The 22,211-nt window shown below is 27.2% G+C and overlaps 1 protein-coding gene across 1 annotated transcript; it reads right to left on the bottom strand.

The window, feature by feature from the left end:
* Positions 1–19: 19 nt before the first annotated feature.
* LOC129969189 (fumarylacetoacetase-like) lies at positions 20–22,043 on the bottom strand. The gene is made up of 12 exons (XM_056083632.1): positions 21,740–22,043; positions 21,414–21,524; positions 21,192–21,313; positions 17,968–18,017; positions 15,428–15,518; positions 14,529–14,626; positions 14,048–14,200; positions 13,679–13,885; positions 12,718–12,764; positions 11,997–12,098; positions 9,290–9,407; positions 20–329 (listed from the first exon to the last, which is right to left on the bottom strand). The coding sequence occupies exons 1-12, from the start codon at positions 21,818–21,820 to the stop codon at positions 253–255; spliced, it is 1,257 nt and encodes a 418-aa protein (XP_055939607.1). The 5' UTR covers positions 21,821–22,043; the 3' UTR covers positions 20–252.
* Positions 22,044–22,211: the final 168 nt, after the last annotated feature.

Consider the following 22,211-nt stretch of genomic DNA (forward strand, 5'->3'; position numbering starts at 1 on the left):
ACTATTTTTTATTAGCAAAATTCTTTTATTTGTTAGTATAAAAATAGTAAAGTAAAAAAATATTTAGAATTCAAAATCTTAAAACAATAACTGCTTCAAGCAGACAAAACAAAAGTATATATAAAATGTATTAGGATTATGCAAATATATATAAATGCAGGTAACAAATAATTTGCTGATTTCTAACATATATCTCTGTAAAAGTTTTGATTAGCAGAATGTTACTTTAAAAAAAATTCAAGAAATAAGAAATTATATCTGAAGAGCAGGCAAAAGTTTACCAGTGCAGTCTCCAAATCCAACCACATAATCGTCGCCTTGACAGTAACCTAAAAAAAAAAAAAAAGTTTTAAAGAGATCAATTTTCAACACATTAGAAACAGTCATTTCAAGCACTGAAATTCAAGAAAATAAAAATAAGTTTTAAAAATGTTAATATATCCAGTACTTGTCGGTTGTAACGGCGACCTAAAAGCGCCAAGAAAATTTTTTTAAAACTTAAATTAAAAAATAAACAAACTTTTGGCGTTTTTCCATTTGTAACTTTCGAAAATATTATAGAACAAAAATGATTTTTACATTATTTAAAATTCAAAAAATTAACTTTTCAATTATAGTAATTTTTTGTCATGTAATTTTTTTCTATTTTTAAATAATATTTTAGACACACTTTACAAGAATATATTTATTATTGACATGAAACTCAAATCGTTTTCATTGTATCTACTATTTCTACTAAATGGATGACACTGCAATCTTCAAGAATTTTGGCGTTAGGACCAATAGGAGCTTGCTTATGCTTAATTGTTCTAGAACTTTCTCTACCGTGTCTCGGGAACTATAAAAGGCTCAGAGATCGAGCTGGTGGCATCCTTTTGAGTTCATTCTCTAGTTAATAGTTGAACGATTTTCTCCCTGAGCCTTCGAGCTACTTATCAGTGTTGTACTGCTTGCGTTTGCTCTTTGCTAGAAGTGCTGCTGTTAATTACTTGTGAATATCTCGGCTGTGTTTTGTCATCTGTGTATCCGTGTCAATAAGCATCATCATTTGTTAATGAGGCCTGTCTGTGTTGCACCATACACCCAGTGCAGGCGACCCGTTGACTTTACGGACTTAGTGGTGAAAGTTCCGTAACAATAGAAAATTAAAAAAACTACAGAAAATAATGAACAGAATAGTGAAAGGTTTATAAAATAGTTGAGTTACATGTTTATCAAAATTGATTCACAAATATTTTGGTTACGACAACAGTTAAAACCAACTTACGCAAATTATTTAATTGAAATTTTTAGAAATAGTTAATCAAGGCAAGAAACTATCAATCGAAAAACAATTAATATGAAAATCACTTACAAAATATTTACTGGACCTATTTAATAAAACATACATTGTATTTAGAGAGCGCAAATGATGCGAACAACTAAAACACAAATGAACTTAACGAAATTAAAATAAATATTAAGTTTGTAGCAAAAAAAAAAAAAAAAAAGAAGAAGATATAATGAATATGGCTTGAAGACTTTCTCAAGGGTCAACCTCAGGCAGGGATTCAAACAAGGGATTTTTTCTGTGAGGGGTCTGACTTTCGTCCAACAAATTGACCCCTCGGGACCCAAAATCCCAGCAAATTGAGGTTTTGGAGATAAAATTAATATCACAAAATTAAAATAATTATACAATAACAAGCAAAATAATTGCCAAATTTATAAATCCAAGCAAGATCACAGCAAAACCAAACAACACAACTATAAAAACTAGAACCAAATGCATTAAAATATGAAAGCCAAAACACTTACTAATTGAAAGTCCAACTCTAAAAGACAGTGTGAAGCAAGTAAACTTGTTAGTGCAAATGCACTTCGTTCAACTGTATTTAATTTTTCCGCCTTTAAAGCTATATACGCCTACCACGTTTGGTCATAAAGCATCGTCATCATAAGGAATATATGACTATACTTTCAATGTCATAATTTTAATAATATTAATATTTACATTCTGGAATATAACATTATTAACTTAAATAGAAGATTAGACATAGAAAATATTTATATTTGTAATTTAAAAACTTTGTTTCCTTATGGACTCAGTAGTAAATTAAATGGAGAAGATTACGGAGATTTAGATAACATTTGCATTTATAACAAATTTAGAATCTTTAAAGACTTTCTAGATAAAGAAAACTATAATAATAGATTTAAGAGAGGTAAAGGTAGAGGCGGCAATTATGATATTATATCTGAGGAATTTCAAAATTATTGTAACTTGGAACATAATAGTGAGAAAATTCTTAAAATTAAAAAAATATCTTTTTGGCTTTAGGAATAATAAAATTAGATGGTTTATTAATAATAAATTTAAAGATTTAAAATTTGAAAATTCTTTCATTAAATTCATAATTCTAGATTTAATCAAACTCAAGCTTAATATTGAAAAAAAACCCGATTTACTATTTAAAAATAAAATTAATTTAAATAAAGAGTTCTGTGTAGTGAGATTTTTGGATATTCGCTTCAAAAAACCTAAAGTTACCTAAAATCATACACAGCAGTAAAGAATTTTTTCCTTTAAAAGATAATGAAACTGTTTCAATGGCATTTAGTTATTCAGCAACTTTAAGGAAAAGAATTTGTAACTAAAATTACTATAGCAAAAATTTAAATAAAATAAGCGAAATAGATTGTAGTTGCAACAAAGAAATTTACAAAGATTATGTAGATGCTGACAAAGGACATATTATAACAGGGAATTTGAAAATTTTAGATTCCAGCTCTTTAAGAGATCTAATGGAAAGAGGAACTAAATTTAGATTGAGAGAAAAAAAAACTTTAAAAAAAAATCTTAATTTCTATCGGACGAGATTTTTATATTTTTATTTCTAAATTATCTAGGAAATGCCATTGGCCTCCAGAGGGTTTCAGAGAATGGAAAGGGAGGATTTTAGAAGGGATTAAAACAAAGTTTAATACAGATAACGTTAGAACTAAAGAACGAGGAATTTATTTTAACAAATCATTGAAAAAAGAAATAAAAAATTTAAAAGAGAGGTTAATTGTTACAGTAATAGATAAATCGGCAAATAATTTCTATTTAATCTGTAAATATTATTATAAAGAACTTTTAATTAATGAATATAACTCTAATTCGACTTACAGCTTAATTAATACCGAGAAAAAGGAATTGGATAAAAGGATGCTAGCTTTCGCTACAAAAACTAAAATTAAAACTTGCTCTTTAAACTATCTTTATTTGTTCCCAACAGTAAAATTTCATTTAAAAAAAACCCAATAAAATTTAGATTCGTAATTTGTAGCACTAGTAGTTACAATTGCTATACGGGAAAACATTTTTTTAAATACTTTAAAATTATGCTTTGTAAAATTAAAGATGAGGATAATTTCATAATCAATAGTAACAAAGATGTTATGGATTTTCTAAAAGATAACAATATTAATAAACTTAATACTTATGATTTTGAAAATTTGTACACTAAACTACCTCATGAAAAATTAATAGATGTCTGTGCTATTACATAAATTGAATATTTAAATAGAGATATTATTACAAAAAGTAATTGGCTAGAGTTATGTAAATTTAATATTAAAGAAAATTACGTTTTTAATGGAATTAATTTTTATAAAGGGAATTCCAATGGGAACAGCTTTTTCAAGTGCTTTAGCCGATATTTTCTTACATTATTATGAGAAAAAAATAATTAAAAATAACTTAATAAACGGTTGGAGATACATTGATTACTTACTTTTGTTAAACTTGGATAATCCTAATATTATTAATTGTTACCCAAAAGATTTAGTTTTAACTAAAACAAACGAAAATCAATTTAAAGCTACCTATCTAGATTTAAATATAGAAATTTCTAATGGAAAAACCTTAATAGGTATTTATGATAAAAAAAGATGAATTTAACTTTAAAATAATTAAACTTAGTAATTATCATTCTAATTTAAACTCTAAAATTTTCAAAAATTTGATATTCTCACAATTTAACAGGATTAAAAAGATTTGTAACAATAAAATTTCTTACGTTGAAGCAACAAATAATCTCATTAAAAACTTAACTATGATGAATTTCCAAAAACTTTTGCAATATAGAAGTATTGATAAGAGAAAATTTATCTAATTTCTAACTTCCTACAGTTTATTCACTTTTAACTCTATAGATGGCGCTTTCAATTTTTAACTCAATAGATGGAGCTTCATTTATTCGTTATGATGACGATGCTTTATGACTAAACGTGGTAGGCGTATATAGCTTTAAAGGCGGAAAAATTAAATATAGTTTAACGAAGTTCATTTGCACTAACAAGTTTACTTGCTTCACACTGTCTTTTAGAGTTGGACTTTCAATTAGTAAGTGTTTTAACTTTCATATTTTAATGAATTTGGTTCTAGTTTTTATAGTTGTGTTGCTTGGTTTTGTTGTGATCTTACTTGGATTTAAAAATTTGGCAATTATTTTGCTTGTTATTGTATAATTATTTTAATTTTGTGATATTAATTTTATCTCCAAAACCTCAATTTGCGGGTCACGAGGAGTCAATTTGTTGGACGAAAATCAGATCCCCCACAGAAAAAATCCCTGGTTTGAATCTCTGCCTGTGGGTGACCCTTGAGAAAGTCTTCAGGCCGGATTCATTATATCTTTCTTTTTAGTTTATTTTTGGTTTCAAACTTAATATTTATTTTAATTTGGTTAATCAAGGCAAAGCAGTTGCTCACAATTTTGGTTAATAACAAATAAAATATAACTCATTTAATCTTAAAACTACAGAATATCTCAAGTAAGAAAGAGATGAATTATATTATCTTTCGATTCTAAAGCTTGACTAAATATGCGTAAAGTTTAGCTGTCAATTTAAAAAACGATAAATCACTTATTAATTGAACAATGTGCAGTTCATTAAATTTTTTGCTAAAAGAAGAAACTGGCTATACATGATGTGATTTTTAAGAACATACTATTACTAATCTTTCATGTTGTTTCCCACTGCAATTAGTTCCATCATAGAAAAGACCGTTTTACGACCAGCTCTATTGGATGCCGGATCAATGACACCTGGGCTTAGCGACAAACTGGATGACCAGAATCTTCAAGAATTTTAGCGATAGAGCCAATAGGAGCTGATTGTTCGAGAACCTTCTCTGCCCTGCTCTAGAAACTAAAAAATGTCAGCAGTCTAAGCCAAAGTCAGTCGTCTAATCGCATAGGTTTGTATAGCGAGTCAACGACGAATTAGTTGGATTAGTCCAGCGAAGCGCAAGCATTGAGGGAAGCTCAAGCAATTGGTGAATTGAGCTGTGCGCCGAATCTTGTTTATTATAGAAGTAGCATCGAGACGTGTGTGGAGTAGCCAGTCGCATAGCAGTGAGTCAACAGTTGGATACAGTCAAAGCAAAAAAAAAAAAAAAAAAAACAGTAAAGTATTGCTATTTGTTCTAATTCTGTTGCTTGTATACGTCTCGGCTGTGTTTTGTCGATTGTGTTTCGTGCCTTTGTGTTAATAAACGTCAACAGTTGCTATTGAGGCCAGTTGAGGAATTCGTAACAATATTTAAATTTTTCTTAGATTAGATTTCGTTTGCATATTTAAGCACTAGGACCAACTACAAACAAATATATGGTTTAGTGTTTAATTTTTCTGAATATATATGGCGACCGAAACAGCCGACTTGTAAACCAAGTGATTCACTCCCTAACTGTTTTCTCGCCCGTAAGTTTCTTCACCAGGTGGGATTGAGCACTGATCATCAAAGAGATCTTAAGAAAAAGAGATTATACACGATTAACTGCGAAATGGCTAACGATTATTGTGAAAGATATCGATTTGTACTTTTAAATAATTCAAGTAAAACTTAGGCAGCAACAACAACAAACAAAAAGTTTGGAAAAGATGCCATTTGTTTTATTTACATATCTCTATGCCCTATAATTTTTCGGCGTACTTTATTCAACAAAGAGACGTAGGGAGAATAAGAAAGCTTTTTAAGAGTTCTTTGTTTGCCATGCCTTTCTTTTAACTATTCTTAATGACGATGATTTCAATCTTCTTTTCGAATCATACTATTTTGCTTTTACTTCAAAACTTGTGTAATACTGTTATACATTTCTTATTTAAAACCATCTTTCATCTCTCTTCTATTTTGGTGGAAAAAAAAGCAGATGGCGCATGCGCAAATAAAGGCTTCCGTATCATAAAACAGATAGTATTACTAAAGTAAAAAAAAAAAAGTTTTCAGAGGTGCTGGTTTAAAATACATCTATTTACGAAATCAAAGAAATTATAAGAGAAGTTACTGCAACATTTATCAGCATTAGGTCATAATCAGACAATCGTTGATTGTTTGTAAATTTTAAAATAACGGTAACTTTTATTATATTTTTAACCATGGTAAATGCAATTACGCAAAGGATATTCATTAAAATTTTAAAGCAAAAAATGTGCCTTTCCAATTTTTAAAATAGAAAAGTGAATGTAAGACTTCAGAAAACCACTGCACTTATTTCAAAATTTTTTAATTTAAGAAAGAGAATTTAAGAAAGTTTGAGAATCCATCAAAGATCTGGTAGGTAAGTCACCAATTCACCTTATGCGTAATATAGAAAAGAGGGAAGGAACAGGGGGAAAATTCACAAGTTCAGAGAACAATCTGCCAGTTCAAGATAAAGGCAAATATATATATATATATATATATATATATAATATTATTTGTTGTGAAGCATGATGCAGTTTGAAGACAGTGAAGATACTTTCAAATTCGTGACGTCGTTTTATTCATTTTAAAGAAGCAAGCATATGTACAAGCGACGAGCACACAGAACGACATAGAAAGGAATGAGGAAAAAGCTCTTGGACTTTTTATCCCTGGTCTTATATAACCTATGATTTTGATAGGGAAAATATTTCTTTACAGTGCTAATGTATTATGAGATTTCAATAGGGATTTTCGTTATACGCGTGGACAAGGTAGGGGAAACACAGGGAGATTTTAAAAAAGAATTTGCTTGATCAGCGGTATGTTATCTCTTCATGCGTAGTGTGGGAAAGTTAGATTTTAGCTGATTCAACAATTTAACAAAGCTTCTCTTGAATTAATTAAGTAGAGACAGTGGAATTGTATCACGAAATAAGAGAATATTTTAGAATGAAGTTACTATGGGCTAAATTAAGATGAAGTTATTATGAAAATTAATTAAATTGAAATTAGAGTTAAAATATCATTACATATATATATATATATATTTATTTATTTATTTATTTTCAAATACTTTATTTTTAACCCATGGTCGAAAAAATATAGATGGGGTAAAACTATGTTTATGTTTTTACATTTATTTCCTCCGAATATAAAACACACTACAATCATTATAATCTAAATAACAAAATGTCACTAATAGTTTTTTTAGATTAAAGAGTTTTGTAAGCACACGTAACATGATCGGATAATAGGAATAAAGACTTCTGCCTGCATGTCAGTTAACATACTCTTAATTTGCAAAGATCAGATTTCAAAAAGTGACATTCTGGGAATAAATTGTCCTGTTGATTGCTCAGTCAAAAATCAAGTGCCACTGTCATTAGGGCATTACTCATTGAATTTTGCATGTATGTATTTACTACAAATCATAAATTTTATAATAAATAAACCATATTTAATTATTTGTTTGTCGTTAAGCATTAAACAAAATGTAAGTATTTATTTTTATGAATGAAACTGGGCTCTGCAGCCGTGCTTTACAGCAGGGCCTGACTTAGGTCTCAGGAATCCTAGGAATATTCCAATCAAGAGCTTGTTATTTAACAATCAATCTACTAAACAATGATTGTTATTTTTTAAAACACTCTTATTTCATTTGGATATTGCCATGCAATTTGATTATAATTTGTTTCCAGTTGCTGTCCCCTCCCTAAAAATAAAGATACATTCAAATAACCAATAAGGAGCTTTCTCCAAATGTCTCATAAGTTATTTGAATGTATCCAAATGTAAATACCTTTTTCTTCTTATTGTCTTTCTGAAAATACTTTGAAGTCTTTTTGAAAAAAAAAAGATGATGAAGAAGAAGCACTTTAAGAACTATGGTAAGTAGTCCTTAAATATTAAAAAGGAAAAAAAAAAAGGCCGGCAAAGTTTGCCAAAGATTAAGGTAAAATTTTTATTCTGTAGATAGATTCCTCATAGTATTTGTTGGTCAAAAATTTGCTACACATTGGTAAACACATAAAACACAACTTCATACTCACCTAATATGGTTTAATTTTTCTTATTTTCACAACTGTATTTCAATTGTGTTATTTCAGTATTTGATGAAAAAAAAATCGATATAAATTTTGCAGCGGTTTCTTGTAGATAACTTTCAGTTATGTGACTACATTGGCGATACATTTTTTGAAAAACGTTCCATTTTTTTTAAAACTTAAAAAAAAAAAAACATGCATGAAACCAAAATATACTGGTCAAGTGGAAGAAGTTTATATTTTTTTAATATGAAAAAAATGGCTTTTTATTGAGTAAAAAAAGAGTTACTAAGCAAAAATCTTCTAATTTAGAGATTTATCAAATGATTTTCTTAAAATTTTGCAGATAGCTTAAGAAATATATTATCTAGTTCCTGAACTAAAAAATAAGTTGTACTACTATATATTCTTTAAATAATGGAGTTCAACTGATAAATAACAGGAAATTTCGTTTTTCCCCCCCATATTGTGAAGAATTAAAACAACAATAAATTTTTTTCTAAATGAACAGATAACTTATTCTCTAGTTGTCTGCAGAACATACTAAGAAACTATTGTACCAAATATAAATAAAAAATATGCATTAGATTTTATTTTATCAGGTTATTTATAACAAAGTTCTCTCAAAGATTAGAATTTGAAAAAGTGTTATTTAAAGATATAAAATAACATTCAAACATATTTAAATGCAAATTTAAAAATCTGTATAACTTCACCAAAAATCGACTTATGAACAAAATACGAACGGTTTTTTAAAAAAGTCTATACAAACATTAAAAGTAATATATCTTTAAAAAAATCGTAATTTTGCAAAAAAAAATGACTTTTCAATGTAATCACCTATCTTAAAACTTATTTCAAGAATCAGAAAAAAATTGCTGATATAAATACATCAACATGAGTAGCAATATTTTGAATAGAAATGATAAACATTAAGAGTCTAAAATTTTGCATTTTACATAATTCTTTTTGATACGTTTTGGATAGAATCTAAAATAGATTTTGGAAAATCCAAGAAAATATGTGCCATTACCAGTTAAGATGACTTCATCTCCATCTTTTAAAAAGCGTCTTGTTTGACCACCAGCTAAAACAATATCTTTAGTTCCTTTCCATGATAACTCTAACATGGATCCATATGAGTCAGGAGACTGTAAAACAGAAAAATAATGGGATTATATATTTATAGATATAATTTTCTCTTTAAAAAAATCTGAAAACTCTTCTTTATTAATAATTTGTTATCATTCACACATTCATTATATAACCATGTGGAAATTAATTGAAATAAACACAAACATTTTCACTTATGTAGTTAGTGTAAGTTCACTTTTATGGCATAAAAATTTAATTGAAAATATATACTCTTCTAATTTTAATACCATGAAGTTCAGTATATTAAAAACCGTACCACCTTTTATGCATCATGGGATACATTTTAATCCACCTCAAAAAGTTGAAGGCATTCATAGTCATATAGTTTAATAATTTATTTAAAGTTTTTCACTCTGTAGGTAATGAGATACAGTACACTCCCGATTATCCGCGGAATTGGGTGGCGCGGTCGCCGCGGATAACAAAAATCGCGGATAATCCGAAAAAAGCTAAAAATGGGTATATCAAAAGAGAAAACAGTCATTCCAACTTTGAAAAATCGTTTTATGTACAATAAAACGTAAAATAAACAGCAGGAAATGTTTAACTAAAGGTTAATATTTTAGTATATCACTCAAAACTAACCTAAAATGCATTTTGTTAATAAAAACGGAAAAGTGCTTTGTACTTACGAGAGGCGTCAAGGATACACAGAAAAATTAATACATATGTACTATTTTAATACTATAATGTATTATGTAATTACAAAAGCATAACTGTAAAACTACACCTTTTTGAAGAAATCAGTCATTTGTTTATGCTTCTTGCTTTGGAAGCATTTTCTCTTTGCTTGGAAGCAAAAACAAACACTTAGTGCGGCAGGCGCGGATAATCCGCACCGCGGATAATCGGGAGTCTACTGTATTCACCAATGGTAAATGTGTAAATAAGCAGAAAAAATTCATGCAAATTCAAAAACATCAGTAAGCTGAGTGTGCTACAATGATTAAGGTTAATGCATTATGTGATACAGTGATTTTTTGATATTCATAATGGGATGCGATGTTCATAATGCTATTAGTTGTTTTATTATTAGTGAATAAATTGTCTTATAAGAAAAAATCCATGTAATTTAATATTTTATATTAATTTTGAAGTTGTGAAGTGGTGGAATTATATATGTCATACCCTATGAAAAATGAAATGATTAAAAAATTCTGTGCAAATAGTTTTTTAAAAATTATGTGCCTCAAAGAGTTAATGATACTCTGTACATATTTTGACAATGATTTCACTAATATAAAACAAAATATAAAACAAAACTCTGGGTTCAGCCCAGAGTTTGATCTTTCCTGATCCAATACAAACATTTCCCTTCCCATCAGGTATTTATAAATGTTTTTAGATTAGTGTTCTTGTTCATATCTTTGCTTCAATAAGCCTTTATCGTACCGTCAAAGAGTCAATGCTAACAACAGTAGCCAATAACTCCCTCTGAAGATCTGTGCTTGTTTTGCAAGGATGCATCTTACAATTTCTTACAAGAAATTTGCCTGTCCAAGATGTCTTATGTTTGTATCCAAATTTACTTTTCGGAAAAATGTCTTATGTTTGAAACATTTTTGGAAAAAATTTTCAAACTGATTTTGCTGGCAAATAATCCAGGAAACACTGGATTTAGGCAGCTATATCATTCACAGTTATAGAAGTATGCTGACCTCAAGTAAAAATTCTAGTCTTTTTCCTGGAATTATTAACCATTTTTTTCATACACATAAGAACTAGACAACACACATTATGGATCACTTCGAACAGTAACTGAAGCACAGATGACAACAAATACTCTATATGTAATGGCCATGCAATTAACCAGTTTAAACTACTTAAGGTTAACCAATTTTCATAATAAAATGCTATAAAAAGCAGTTTTGAGCAGCAAATCCTTATGAAAGCATGAATTTTATGAAAAATGAAAGTTGTCCCCTTTAATTTGCATAGTACTGTACCAAATAAAATAGCATTCCTTTACAAAATATTATACCAACAGACATGATTGGGAGTATGCATAATTTTCTCTTTAAAATTATATTAATAAATTTCATTTTAAACATAGCTGGTACATGAGTATCCTTATGTGCCTGATAACAATAAATATCACAAAAAGTAAAACAAAAATGCAAAAGCAGAATTTACAGAAATCTTCAATAATAAATTTAAATAAAAAAAAATTAAAACACAATTTTATTAGAGTATTAAATAATAAATATCTCTGTATTTTAATTCCTTCTTTTTTTTTTTTTTTCAGCTCACAATATAATGTTTCACAAATTCACTGCCAGATGGCACCTCTGTATTAAATAAAAATTTAATTTATTCAAAAATTTACAAATAACTAAGTTTTAAAAATAGTGCAACTTTTTAAAATACTGTAATATCATCAATAATGTTTCTAATCAAATTCAAGTCTCTAGCACATCAAGAAATGAATTACAAAAAAAAAAAAAAAAAAAAAAAAAACATTTTAAAGTAAAAAAAAAAATGTTAATAATAATAATAATCATAAAATAACATTTTTTTCTTCTTTTTTTTTTACTAACATGAAATAAGTCATATAAAAGTGTTTAAAAATGCATATATTTGCTTACTTTTCCACTAATAGTTCCAGATGCTAAAAGATCACCAGTATTCATGTTGCATCCAGTGATAGTGTGGTGAGTTAACTGCTGCTTCATAGACCAGTACATGTACTAGAAATAATAAAATAAAAAGTTTTTTTATATTTACTAGTCATATTTCATTTTATAAAATGGTTTTTAACTCCCATTGGATGGAATTCTTAATGGAAAACAAATGTATATATAAACTTATAGAATTATTCAAGTGCAATAAAAAGTAACATATAAAATAAAAATACATAATTTTTGAAATTATTTCTATTGAACATTTTATGCACTATAAAAATTAAGCTGAATTAAAAATTAATAGTTATCTCTAAGTTACAAACTTTTGATAAGGGTCATTGCTTATTGTAAAATTTAGATAATATCTTTATTTTGTTAAAATAATTTCATTATATTAAGAAACTTCTTTATTTTATAACTCTTTGTATTTAATGCCATAAAGTTATCAGATAATAGATTAATGCAAAATACCGTACAGCAATAATAATTAATATGTTTCTAAATAGTTTTGCTATTTTTTAGAATACAAATAAAACTACTGAAATGATGCTTCTTTTAATATAAATGAGCAATGTATATAAAACAACACAATTATGAATACTTGAAAAGTTTATTTATTACAAACAAGAATAAATAATTTTCTTAGTGTTTCAAATGTTATTAAATAAAAAATTTTAATACTTACTTTGAAGTTAGATTTTGAAATAACAGTAGGTACTTTGCCATTTTCAGCTAAAACATAAAAGTTATAATTAGTTACAGAGTGAAAACAGCGTTTTATGGTTTCAAAATTATAAGAAACAAACAATTTTTTTATCACTTGTAAAAATTTATTACAAGGCAATAAAAAAAAGTGTTTACAGTTAAAATTGGCTAAATAATTTATGTATTTTAATTTAAACAAATGAATATTTTTTAAATACCATGGAAGCCACAAGTAATAAACAACAATCCTTCCATTCAAGTTGGATCAATCATTAATAAGTCAAATTTATTTCACTTATATTAACCCATACCCCCCCCCCTCCAACATTTTATTTATTTATGCGCAGAGCAAATATATTTCACAAATGTATTCCATAATTTCTTTTTTCAAAATTTATTTAAGAAGTAAAAATGTATTCTAAACAACATTTAAGAGGCTATATCATCCAGTAACCACATGTTGAGGACAAAATGTCATCAGTTCTTTATTCCTGTCATTTTTGACATAATGCAAAAAATTAAAAAGTTATATATATATATATATATTTGGTATTTAATGGTCTTTTTAATATATATATATATATATATATAAACAAATTTTTTACGTTGTTTATCTTATACCAATTTTTCAAATAGCAATAAAAAAATATTGGAATTTAATTAAATCTCACTATTTTAATTAATTTCATTAATTTTTTTTTAATTTACAGAAATATAAGTTTTAGTAAACATAGTAAGTAAACATAGCACTTAATGGGACATTTGTATGGTATTTTAAATCTTAAATCCATTCTTCATAATTCTTAAAATATTTAAGATATCATTCATAATATTTAAAATGTTATCTACAATATTCATTGTATTTAAAATTTAACATCCTTTGGTAAATGAATACAAAAGGTTAACAAAATTAAATAATAAAATAAATAAGATTTACTTACGTAATAAAGACACTTCTAAATGAATGTCAAAATTATAAGGATCAGAATGCTTTAGATATGACAATGGTGATGGGTCTTGAGGCACATTTTCACATAAAAATGGTTCCAAGGCTTCCATTGTAACAATCCAAGGACTTATTGTGGTGCCTAAACTTTTTGCCAGAAATGGCCCGAGAGGCACATATTCCCACTTCTGAATGTCTCTAGCTGAAATAACAATAATTAAGGCAATGAAAGAAAATGACTTGATTCATTAAAGTTAAAAGAACTTATGAAAACAATAATTCATAACTTATTGAAAACATAATTCATATAATAACCCACTTAATCTAAAATATTGCTTGTTTATGGTACTAAAATCTATCTTACCACTCCAATCATTCATCAAAACCATTCCAAAGATATGATCTTGAGCTTTATCAATGCTAATTGGTTTTCCAAGTTTAGAAGGAGTGCCAATGAAGAATGCCATTTCTAATTCAAAATCCATCAATTTGCAAGGACCAAACTGTGGAGGTTTGCCTAAAACAATGAAAATAAAAATATATTGTATCATCTACTAACTGGAAGAAAAGACAATTTCTCTTTTACTAAATTATAAGAAAAATCTCCAAAATATTGTGAAATTTTATAATAAATGTTCTAAATGACAATGTCCTATTTATTAATTTTTGTTGAATATGCTCTCTTTTCTAGAGCAATTTAATTTTTTTTAAAAAAGATTTTTTAAATTCTTAAACTGATATTGTTTTATTATTATTAAAACTTTTTATATTTAAGTCTAGCCATGATGGATTATATCAGATATGAAGGATAAAATATATTTGTTAAACAGTTTCAAAACACTCACTGTCATCAGGTCTTGTCTGTCCATTTGGTCTCCTAATTGGTGTTCCAGATATAACAATGGAAGATGCACGACCATGATACCCAACAGGCAAATATTTCCTAATATATATATAATCAGTCTATTAGAGACAAAAAAAAAATCTACATAAAATATATTATGTAATCAACTTATTACAGACAAAAAAATTATTCACATAAAATATAGCACATGGAAAAAAAATTGTTCAATTGTTGAGGAATTTTGAACAAAAAAACAACCCAGTAACTCTAAATATGAAATTACAAAATTCATAATACAGAGTTTTCAATATAGGAACTTATTTCAAATTAAATTTTGAGACAACAAAAAATGGAGTCTCATCGTTCATATCAGAGAGTTACAGGTTCAACACTAGGTTTTACCAAAGATATACAGTATACAAAATATTGTGTAAGTTAAATCCATTGGGAATTACCCCCCTCCAACTGTGAAAACTTGGTAGATATTTGAAACAAGATACACTTGGTAGATATTTGATACATCAAAACTTTAAACCCATGATCATGACCAGTGGCATAAAGAAGGTAAGTGATACTCAGAGAATAATAAAAATTTTATCACCTCAAGTAATAATAAATGGCCCTCCATAGGCTATCCCCACATTAACTTTAAAAAGTTATATCCACATTAAAAAAATTCATTAAAAAGTTATATAAGTGATAGTTTTGTCTTCATACTTCATGTCTTTATTGTATCACTATCACATGTGCCACTGTAGACCAGAATGGACCTCAATAATATTTGGAACAATGCATACACTTTATATAAAATATTGCACATAATTATTACTTAATTCTCTTAGTTTAAAAAGCTACAATACATTTAAAATAAAATTTTTAAAAAACATGAATAATACCTACCAATTAGGCATGAGTGCATTCTCTTTGTTTCGAAACATTATTCCAACATTAGTAGCATGTTCTTCAGACGAATAAAAATCACTGTAGTCACCTGTTTCATAAGAAAAAAAAATTGTTATTTTAAAATACTGTTAAAAATTATTAATTAAGTATCAATGATAATTAATAAAAAATTTCATGTAAAAAGTATATACAGATTTTTCAAGTTATTACCAATTAAATTCGATTGCTTATATTGAAAAAAAAACACACTCATGTTTAATTGTAATTTAAATTGCAAGAAAGCATCTCTTTGAGATTTTACAGAGTTATAAACATCAAGCCTTCTGAAGATGCCTGAACAGTAACTGATCTTTTATCAAATGTTTAGCAATATTTAGAGAATTGGAGCAGAAATGCACTGTTTCAATTTATCCAAAGTTATAAATCTTTAATAAAAAAACCAAACAAAAAGCCTAACTGAAGTATATTAAGAGAGCTAGAAGGTCAAGTAGAAGCATCCATGTACCAATTAGCAGTCAGCATGCAGATGCTGCAAAAAGCAACCAAGAACAGCTATTGATAATAAACATATATCTGTTTATTAATGTCATCAGCTTTGTTAAAAATTTTAAATAAAAATTTGATACACTTCTTACTAATGACATCACCCTTTTATTACTCACAATGTGAGGTTCCTCAATGTAAGCAATTACTTTCACTGCATTTAATCAAGACATCCTGTGTGTGAAGGCAATTTATTATTTGATAGTGAGTCCAAAGACATCAATAAACCAGTATTTCTATTAAATTACTGCTTCTTATTTATATATTATTATTTTAATATATATATATATATATATATATATATATATATATATATATATATATATATATATATATATATATATATATATATATATATATATATATATATATATATATATATATATATACTGTTTTTTTATATCATGAATTAATTACATCAAGAAATTAACCAAGCATAAAAGAGACAAATTTAACTTTGTTCTGCTTCAGCCATGACCACAATTTGGCATATTCCTTTTTTCCACTTATATCTTATCATGCCACATGCAAAATAGCATCTGCTGTTTTGAATTTATACAAATGAGCAGAAGGAGATCATTATATAATATAGCTCTGGCCAATATTTATGTTTTCAACCTATCTACAGAGAATTATGCTAAATTTAATGGACAAGTGATTTCTACAAGTATAAGGTAAAATTTTACACATCTAGCATCTAAAATTTTACACATCTAGCAAGAATGTTAGTCACAGTTCTCGTTTCATTTCTTATTTTTCCAATATTTTCCATAAATTAGATACAGAATTTATCTAGTGGTTCAATACACTGCTCTGGCCATCATCAGTGAATAATAAAAGTGCTACTTGGTTTTACCTAGATCATTAGCAAAAAGGCTCAGAGAATAATATTAAAAAAATTATAATTAGCAAGTAGACACTAATAGGAGAAAACAGACTTAATAAGACATACATTTCCAGGTATAGATTTATTTAAAAGTCATTATAAGTTTAATTTGAAGTTTAAATAATTGCATACAGCAAAAGGATAGTTTTTTTTTTTATATATTAATAATAAGTCAATCCTTGTGCACCACTAAGTACAGCACAAGGCTTACAGAGGTAAGTAGAAACAACTACATACATAGAAAAAAAATATGTACTAATAAAAATAAGGATAAAAACAACAGGAAAAATAAACAACAAAACTAATTAAAAATTGAAGTAGCAAAGGCAATAAATTTACAGAATGAGAAAAAAGCCATTTTGTGGTCAACCAAAACATGAAGCGGAGGTGGAAACTTAATATTACAGGCATCTAGATCCACAATAAAATCTCTTCCCCCTTCAGTAAGTTTGGAGCAATCAAAAAGCAAGTGTTCGACATTTTGAACTCCACCCACGCTGCAAGAGCACAGATCAGTGTTCGATAATCCAAATTTCTTGAGATAGTAATTAAAATTACCGTGTCCAGTAAGAAATTTTGTTAAGAGAAAATCACTGAAAAAATGCTTGTTATTCAACCTTTGAGAAATTGTGAGGAAAAATAATTTGGTTAAGGAGGCAGTTGACAAATTTTGGTACAGCTCGTTCCATAAGAGAATGGTCTTTATGTGATTCTCATTATGAATGTGAGATTTGGGAATGCTCATAGGATCAATGAGGTTTAGTTTTGTAGCTTGCTTTGCAAGCCAATCGGCTCTTTCATTCCCTAAAATGCCAGAATGACATCGGACATGAGAAAAACAGACGCTAATTCCTCTTGCTTTAAGCTCGTAAAGAGTGATGTGAAAATTCACTACAATTTTGTTGCAGGAAGAAACATTACTAAGCAAAAATAAGGATGAGAGAGAATCAGTACAAATAAGGAACCTGGATGACAGAGTACAGTGGTTTATGATCCATTTGAGCGAGTTACTGAGGCACAGCAATTCTGCTTGGAACACACTACACTCATCAGAAAAGGATAGTTTATAACATTTATTATACAACACAAAATTAGACACATTACATACCAATATGTGCAGGCATGTGCATAGTGACTGAGTCACGACGCAGCAGTGCTCTGGAAGAAAAAATAAATATTCATGGATTTAAATTGAAATAAAAGAATAACAATGCAAATAAATAAAATGCAAAATATTATCAGTCCTTATTACCTTTACCTAAAGATTGCAAGAAATTATTTGTAATTGATTTTAAAAGGTATAATTAGCATATACAAATTGATGTTGTTTCAAGATAAGTATTGGAATTTTAAATTAAACTAAAAATTATGACATGATAGAAGAGGAATCTTATAGTAAAAATTATGATTATTTTATTCACATGGACTTTGATAATGAACAAAAAAGAAATTTGTGCCATAGATAGCAAAGTCAACTGTCATTTACATATTAAGAAAACTAGCATATGCTCTTGATCATAGACCATGCTAACATGTACAAGATTGAATTATCCTAAAATAGAATATTTATTCCACATTTTTTTTTAAAGTTTGGGACCACTTTTAATTAAATACTCACAATATGAATATAATAATAAATAATACTCAATCTGTCTCAATTTCATTTTTAAAAAATTAACTTATTTAGACACCATAGAAACATGATCACAAATAACATATTCCATGAAAAATGCAATTTGTTACAAGTGCAGTAAAAACCTTTGCAAACTCTACAGAACAACTGAATTGACTAAAAGGAAAAATAAATAGTCAATACAAAAATTCATTAAAAATAGATTAAAATTAAGTCAGGATAATAGTTTTAAATGCAATGCTTGTAAAGTGAAAAATGTTTTGAATATAATTTGAGCATTAATCAGTTAAATGAAATTCTATAGCAATTTGCAAAATTCTTAACATCGCCAAATTCTTAATATCTGCAATATAAAAGTTTACATATGATGGAAAGTGCAATGAGGTTTTATACTTTATATTATTATTTTATTTAAATGTATTTTATCGTTAAAATTAAAATCCAATTTTAAAAAAGATTCATTGACAGATAAACAACAATTCATAATAGTACCATCAATAATAATCAAAAGCAAGAAGAATATATTTGTAGCAACATTTACAAGATTATTAGGCTATAGATTTGTGATTTTCAAAACAAGAATATATTTTTTAGAATTATAATCTTAATACAGAATGCATGTTTGATGAGGTCAGATATAATTTCATCAGAAGCAAAGAGCTGATTTTCTGTATATAGTTTAAAAATACTTCATCCCATTGCAATTGTATTAAAACTATTTTTGCAAATACAATTATTAACCCCCTAAAGTATAAATTTCATTTTTAAGTCTTAATAAGAGCAGTGACTGGCTGGTTCACAATTAGTCTTCTTCTTATCAGAGCTTGTCAAAGCACTATTTACAATTTAGCAGTTTATTCAATGTACCTAAAGGCTCCAATCTTAAAAATTTATGGGGAAAACAATGCATTTCATTCTGCATTTTTCTATTATTACCATTTGGCATTTTTACATAATACAGACAGAGGATCTTTACAAATTTACATCAGTTTTCTTCTATTATAATCTTATCACTTGCTGCCTTACCACCTGCCTAAGTGAATTAGCACCAATTTGACATCAATGCATGATAAAGTTATAATGTAAAAGTATCTTTTATTCATTTGCATATATTTTATTATAGTAGTCTAAGTAGTTTTTTTTAATTAATAACTATTTGGAAATTACAAGAATGCTATCTTGGATTGAACCTCATGAGGCACACATGCACATAAAAAGATGTCACTGCTTCTTTTTACAATTAGATCAACATTTTTATCATGAAAGAGTCACAAAACTATAAAATCTGATTAATCAATATTATTGATTTTTTTCCAAATATTTGCTTTGATTATTTATTTTTAATGGATTATTAAAAACTATTTTTGTAGCCTTTATTATGAAAAGTATTAAACATAAACTTTCAAAAGGATTAATATGGTAAAAGATTTAAGTAAGATATATAAATCTATTTTAATAATTTATACAATAGATTCTGAATGAAACATGGTGATTGCAGTTAAGAAATTAAAGGACTATGACAATTCATCTAATAATTAAACTGCATTGCTTATAAAAAAGTTCGTCACATACTTAATTTTTTTAAAAATAATTGTAGTAATAATTAATTATATACAAGCAGCAATAGTTATAGTAAATAACACAACAGAATTTCCTGCATAAATAAACTTTTTAAGCAATGTAAGCACACTTTTTATATTTACTATAGATACAGCAGTTTAGTTAAGCAAGTTAAATACACTTTTTAAGCAAATCTTTTATATTTTCTATAGATACAGGTTAATCAATATTGAAATCTGCCGAAGGCAAACAACAGTAATAAAAGAGCCTGTTATAGAACAATCTTTAGTAATTTGAGGGTGCCAATTAATTTTTAACATACAGATAAAGAAGAAAGCTGTACAAGAAAACTGAATATAAACAACTTTTTTTTACTAGTTACTAGTACCTTAATTTGACACAAAATTATAATTGCAAAATCATATACCAAATTTAATTTATTTAAATCAATACATTTATTGAGTTATCTTATTTACATGCATACATAAATACAGCCTGACAGATGACCCAATCATTTCACAAATCTAATAAGGATCCACATTTTAGATGTGTGCCAAAATTTATCTATCTAACTCGTTATATTTTGTCATTATCATATTTATTTATATTTAAACAGCCAGATAGATAGATTTCTTCAAAATGGATTTTATTCAAAATTTGATAGATATCTAAAAATTTATTGTTAATTTCACATACCAAATTTCTTCTACAAGCTTAAAGCATTTCCAAATCATTGTATTTAAAGACAAACATAATTCCAAAAATGTATTTTTCATATTCAGGGAGGTTTGAAGCATGAAGATTCATCAAAACATGTTTGAAATTTCTCAAAATCACAATACATTTTCTTTGTATATAAGAAAATAAAAAAGCTATATTGATATTAAAAAATTAAAATTACTAGAAGCAAAATGTAATTCAAATTGAGGTAAAAAATTGGAATTAGTAAAAAATATATAACCAGATAATTAATACAAGAAAGAAAATGAATTAAAGATGACAGTTAGTGTAGAATTTTTTTTTATTTAAAGGTAGTAAATGCAAATATTTAATATATTCTTTGGATTATACATTATAGTGGAGTTATAAATATAGTAAGAAAAACAATCTTAATATTCCCTCAGTCTTAAAATACATACTTGGAACGTAAATTAGCATCATCTCTCAAAATAGGATTCTTTGCTGAGAGAAGAGACTGCAAAATCTTCCTTGCTTCATGCCAAGAATCCTTACCCAAGGACATAAAGCGATTCAAAGTTTGCTATGTAAAGAGTTATAATTAGTTAAAATATTTTTAAAGTAGTAAAAAACAAACATATTATAATTATGCAAAAATTAAAGATTTACTTAGTACATTATACCTCAGTAAAGACATCTTGCACATCTCTCAGTAAAGGGCCATGAAAAAGATGCTTGATAGCACTTAGGTCAAGAACATAATCACCAATTGCAACGCCAGGTCTGCGTCTCAACTGTAAGAAATATAGGATTATAAATAAGCAATTTATTTAATTATATACCAAATTGTAATCACCTTTTTTTTCGGCGAATAAATACAATACAGTAATTTCGGTGAATTAATTTTTGATAACGAAAAGATAAAACCAATGGACGATAAATAAACATATTTGTATGTCCTATCGCTTAAGACAATAAATTAATGTTAATACAAAATATTTATTCTTACATTATTTGGACTGGAGAATATCCCGTAAGGCAAATTATGATATGAGAAATGACAGTCATTAGGTATGGCAATAAAAGACATTATTTAATTCAGAAAATAGGGAAGATTTCTCGGTTATACTGTCCGTTCTAAAGCTGAAATTATCTGATGTAAGACTTGCAACAGAAAATTCTAAGATTATCCAATTATCTTAGATAAGATATTGCTTGTTTATATTAAATTTCGCTCTTGTTTATAGAAGATAACTTGTTAAGAAATTCCACTTTCATTCGTGTCGCCCTCTTTTGCTGGGTATGTTATTGACTGCTAAACATTGTAAACTTGTTACTTTACTGCAATGAAAAAGATCCAATTAAAAGTAAAATATATTAAATCAAAGTAAGTGATTCTTAAGATTTAAATAATTTCAAAATGTTCACAATTTAAACTTTGCAATTCTTTTTTCTCATTAATTGCATATTTTCAATTAATG

The sequence above is a fragment of the Argiope bruennichi genome, chromosome 1, assembly GCF_947563725.1.
Source record: "Argiope bruennichi chromosome 1, qqArgBrue1.1, whole genome shotgun sequence".
In the NCBI taxonomy this organism is placed as follows: Eukaryota; Metazoa; Arthropoda; class Arachnida; order Araneae; family Araneidae; genus Argiope; species Argiope bruennichi.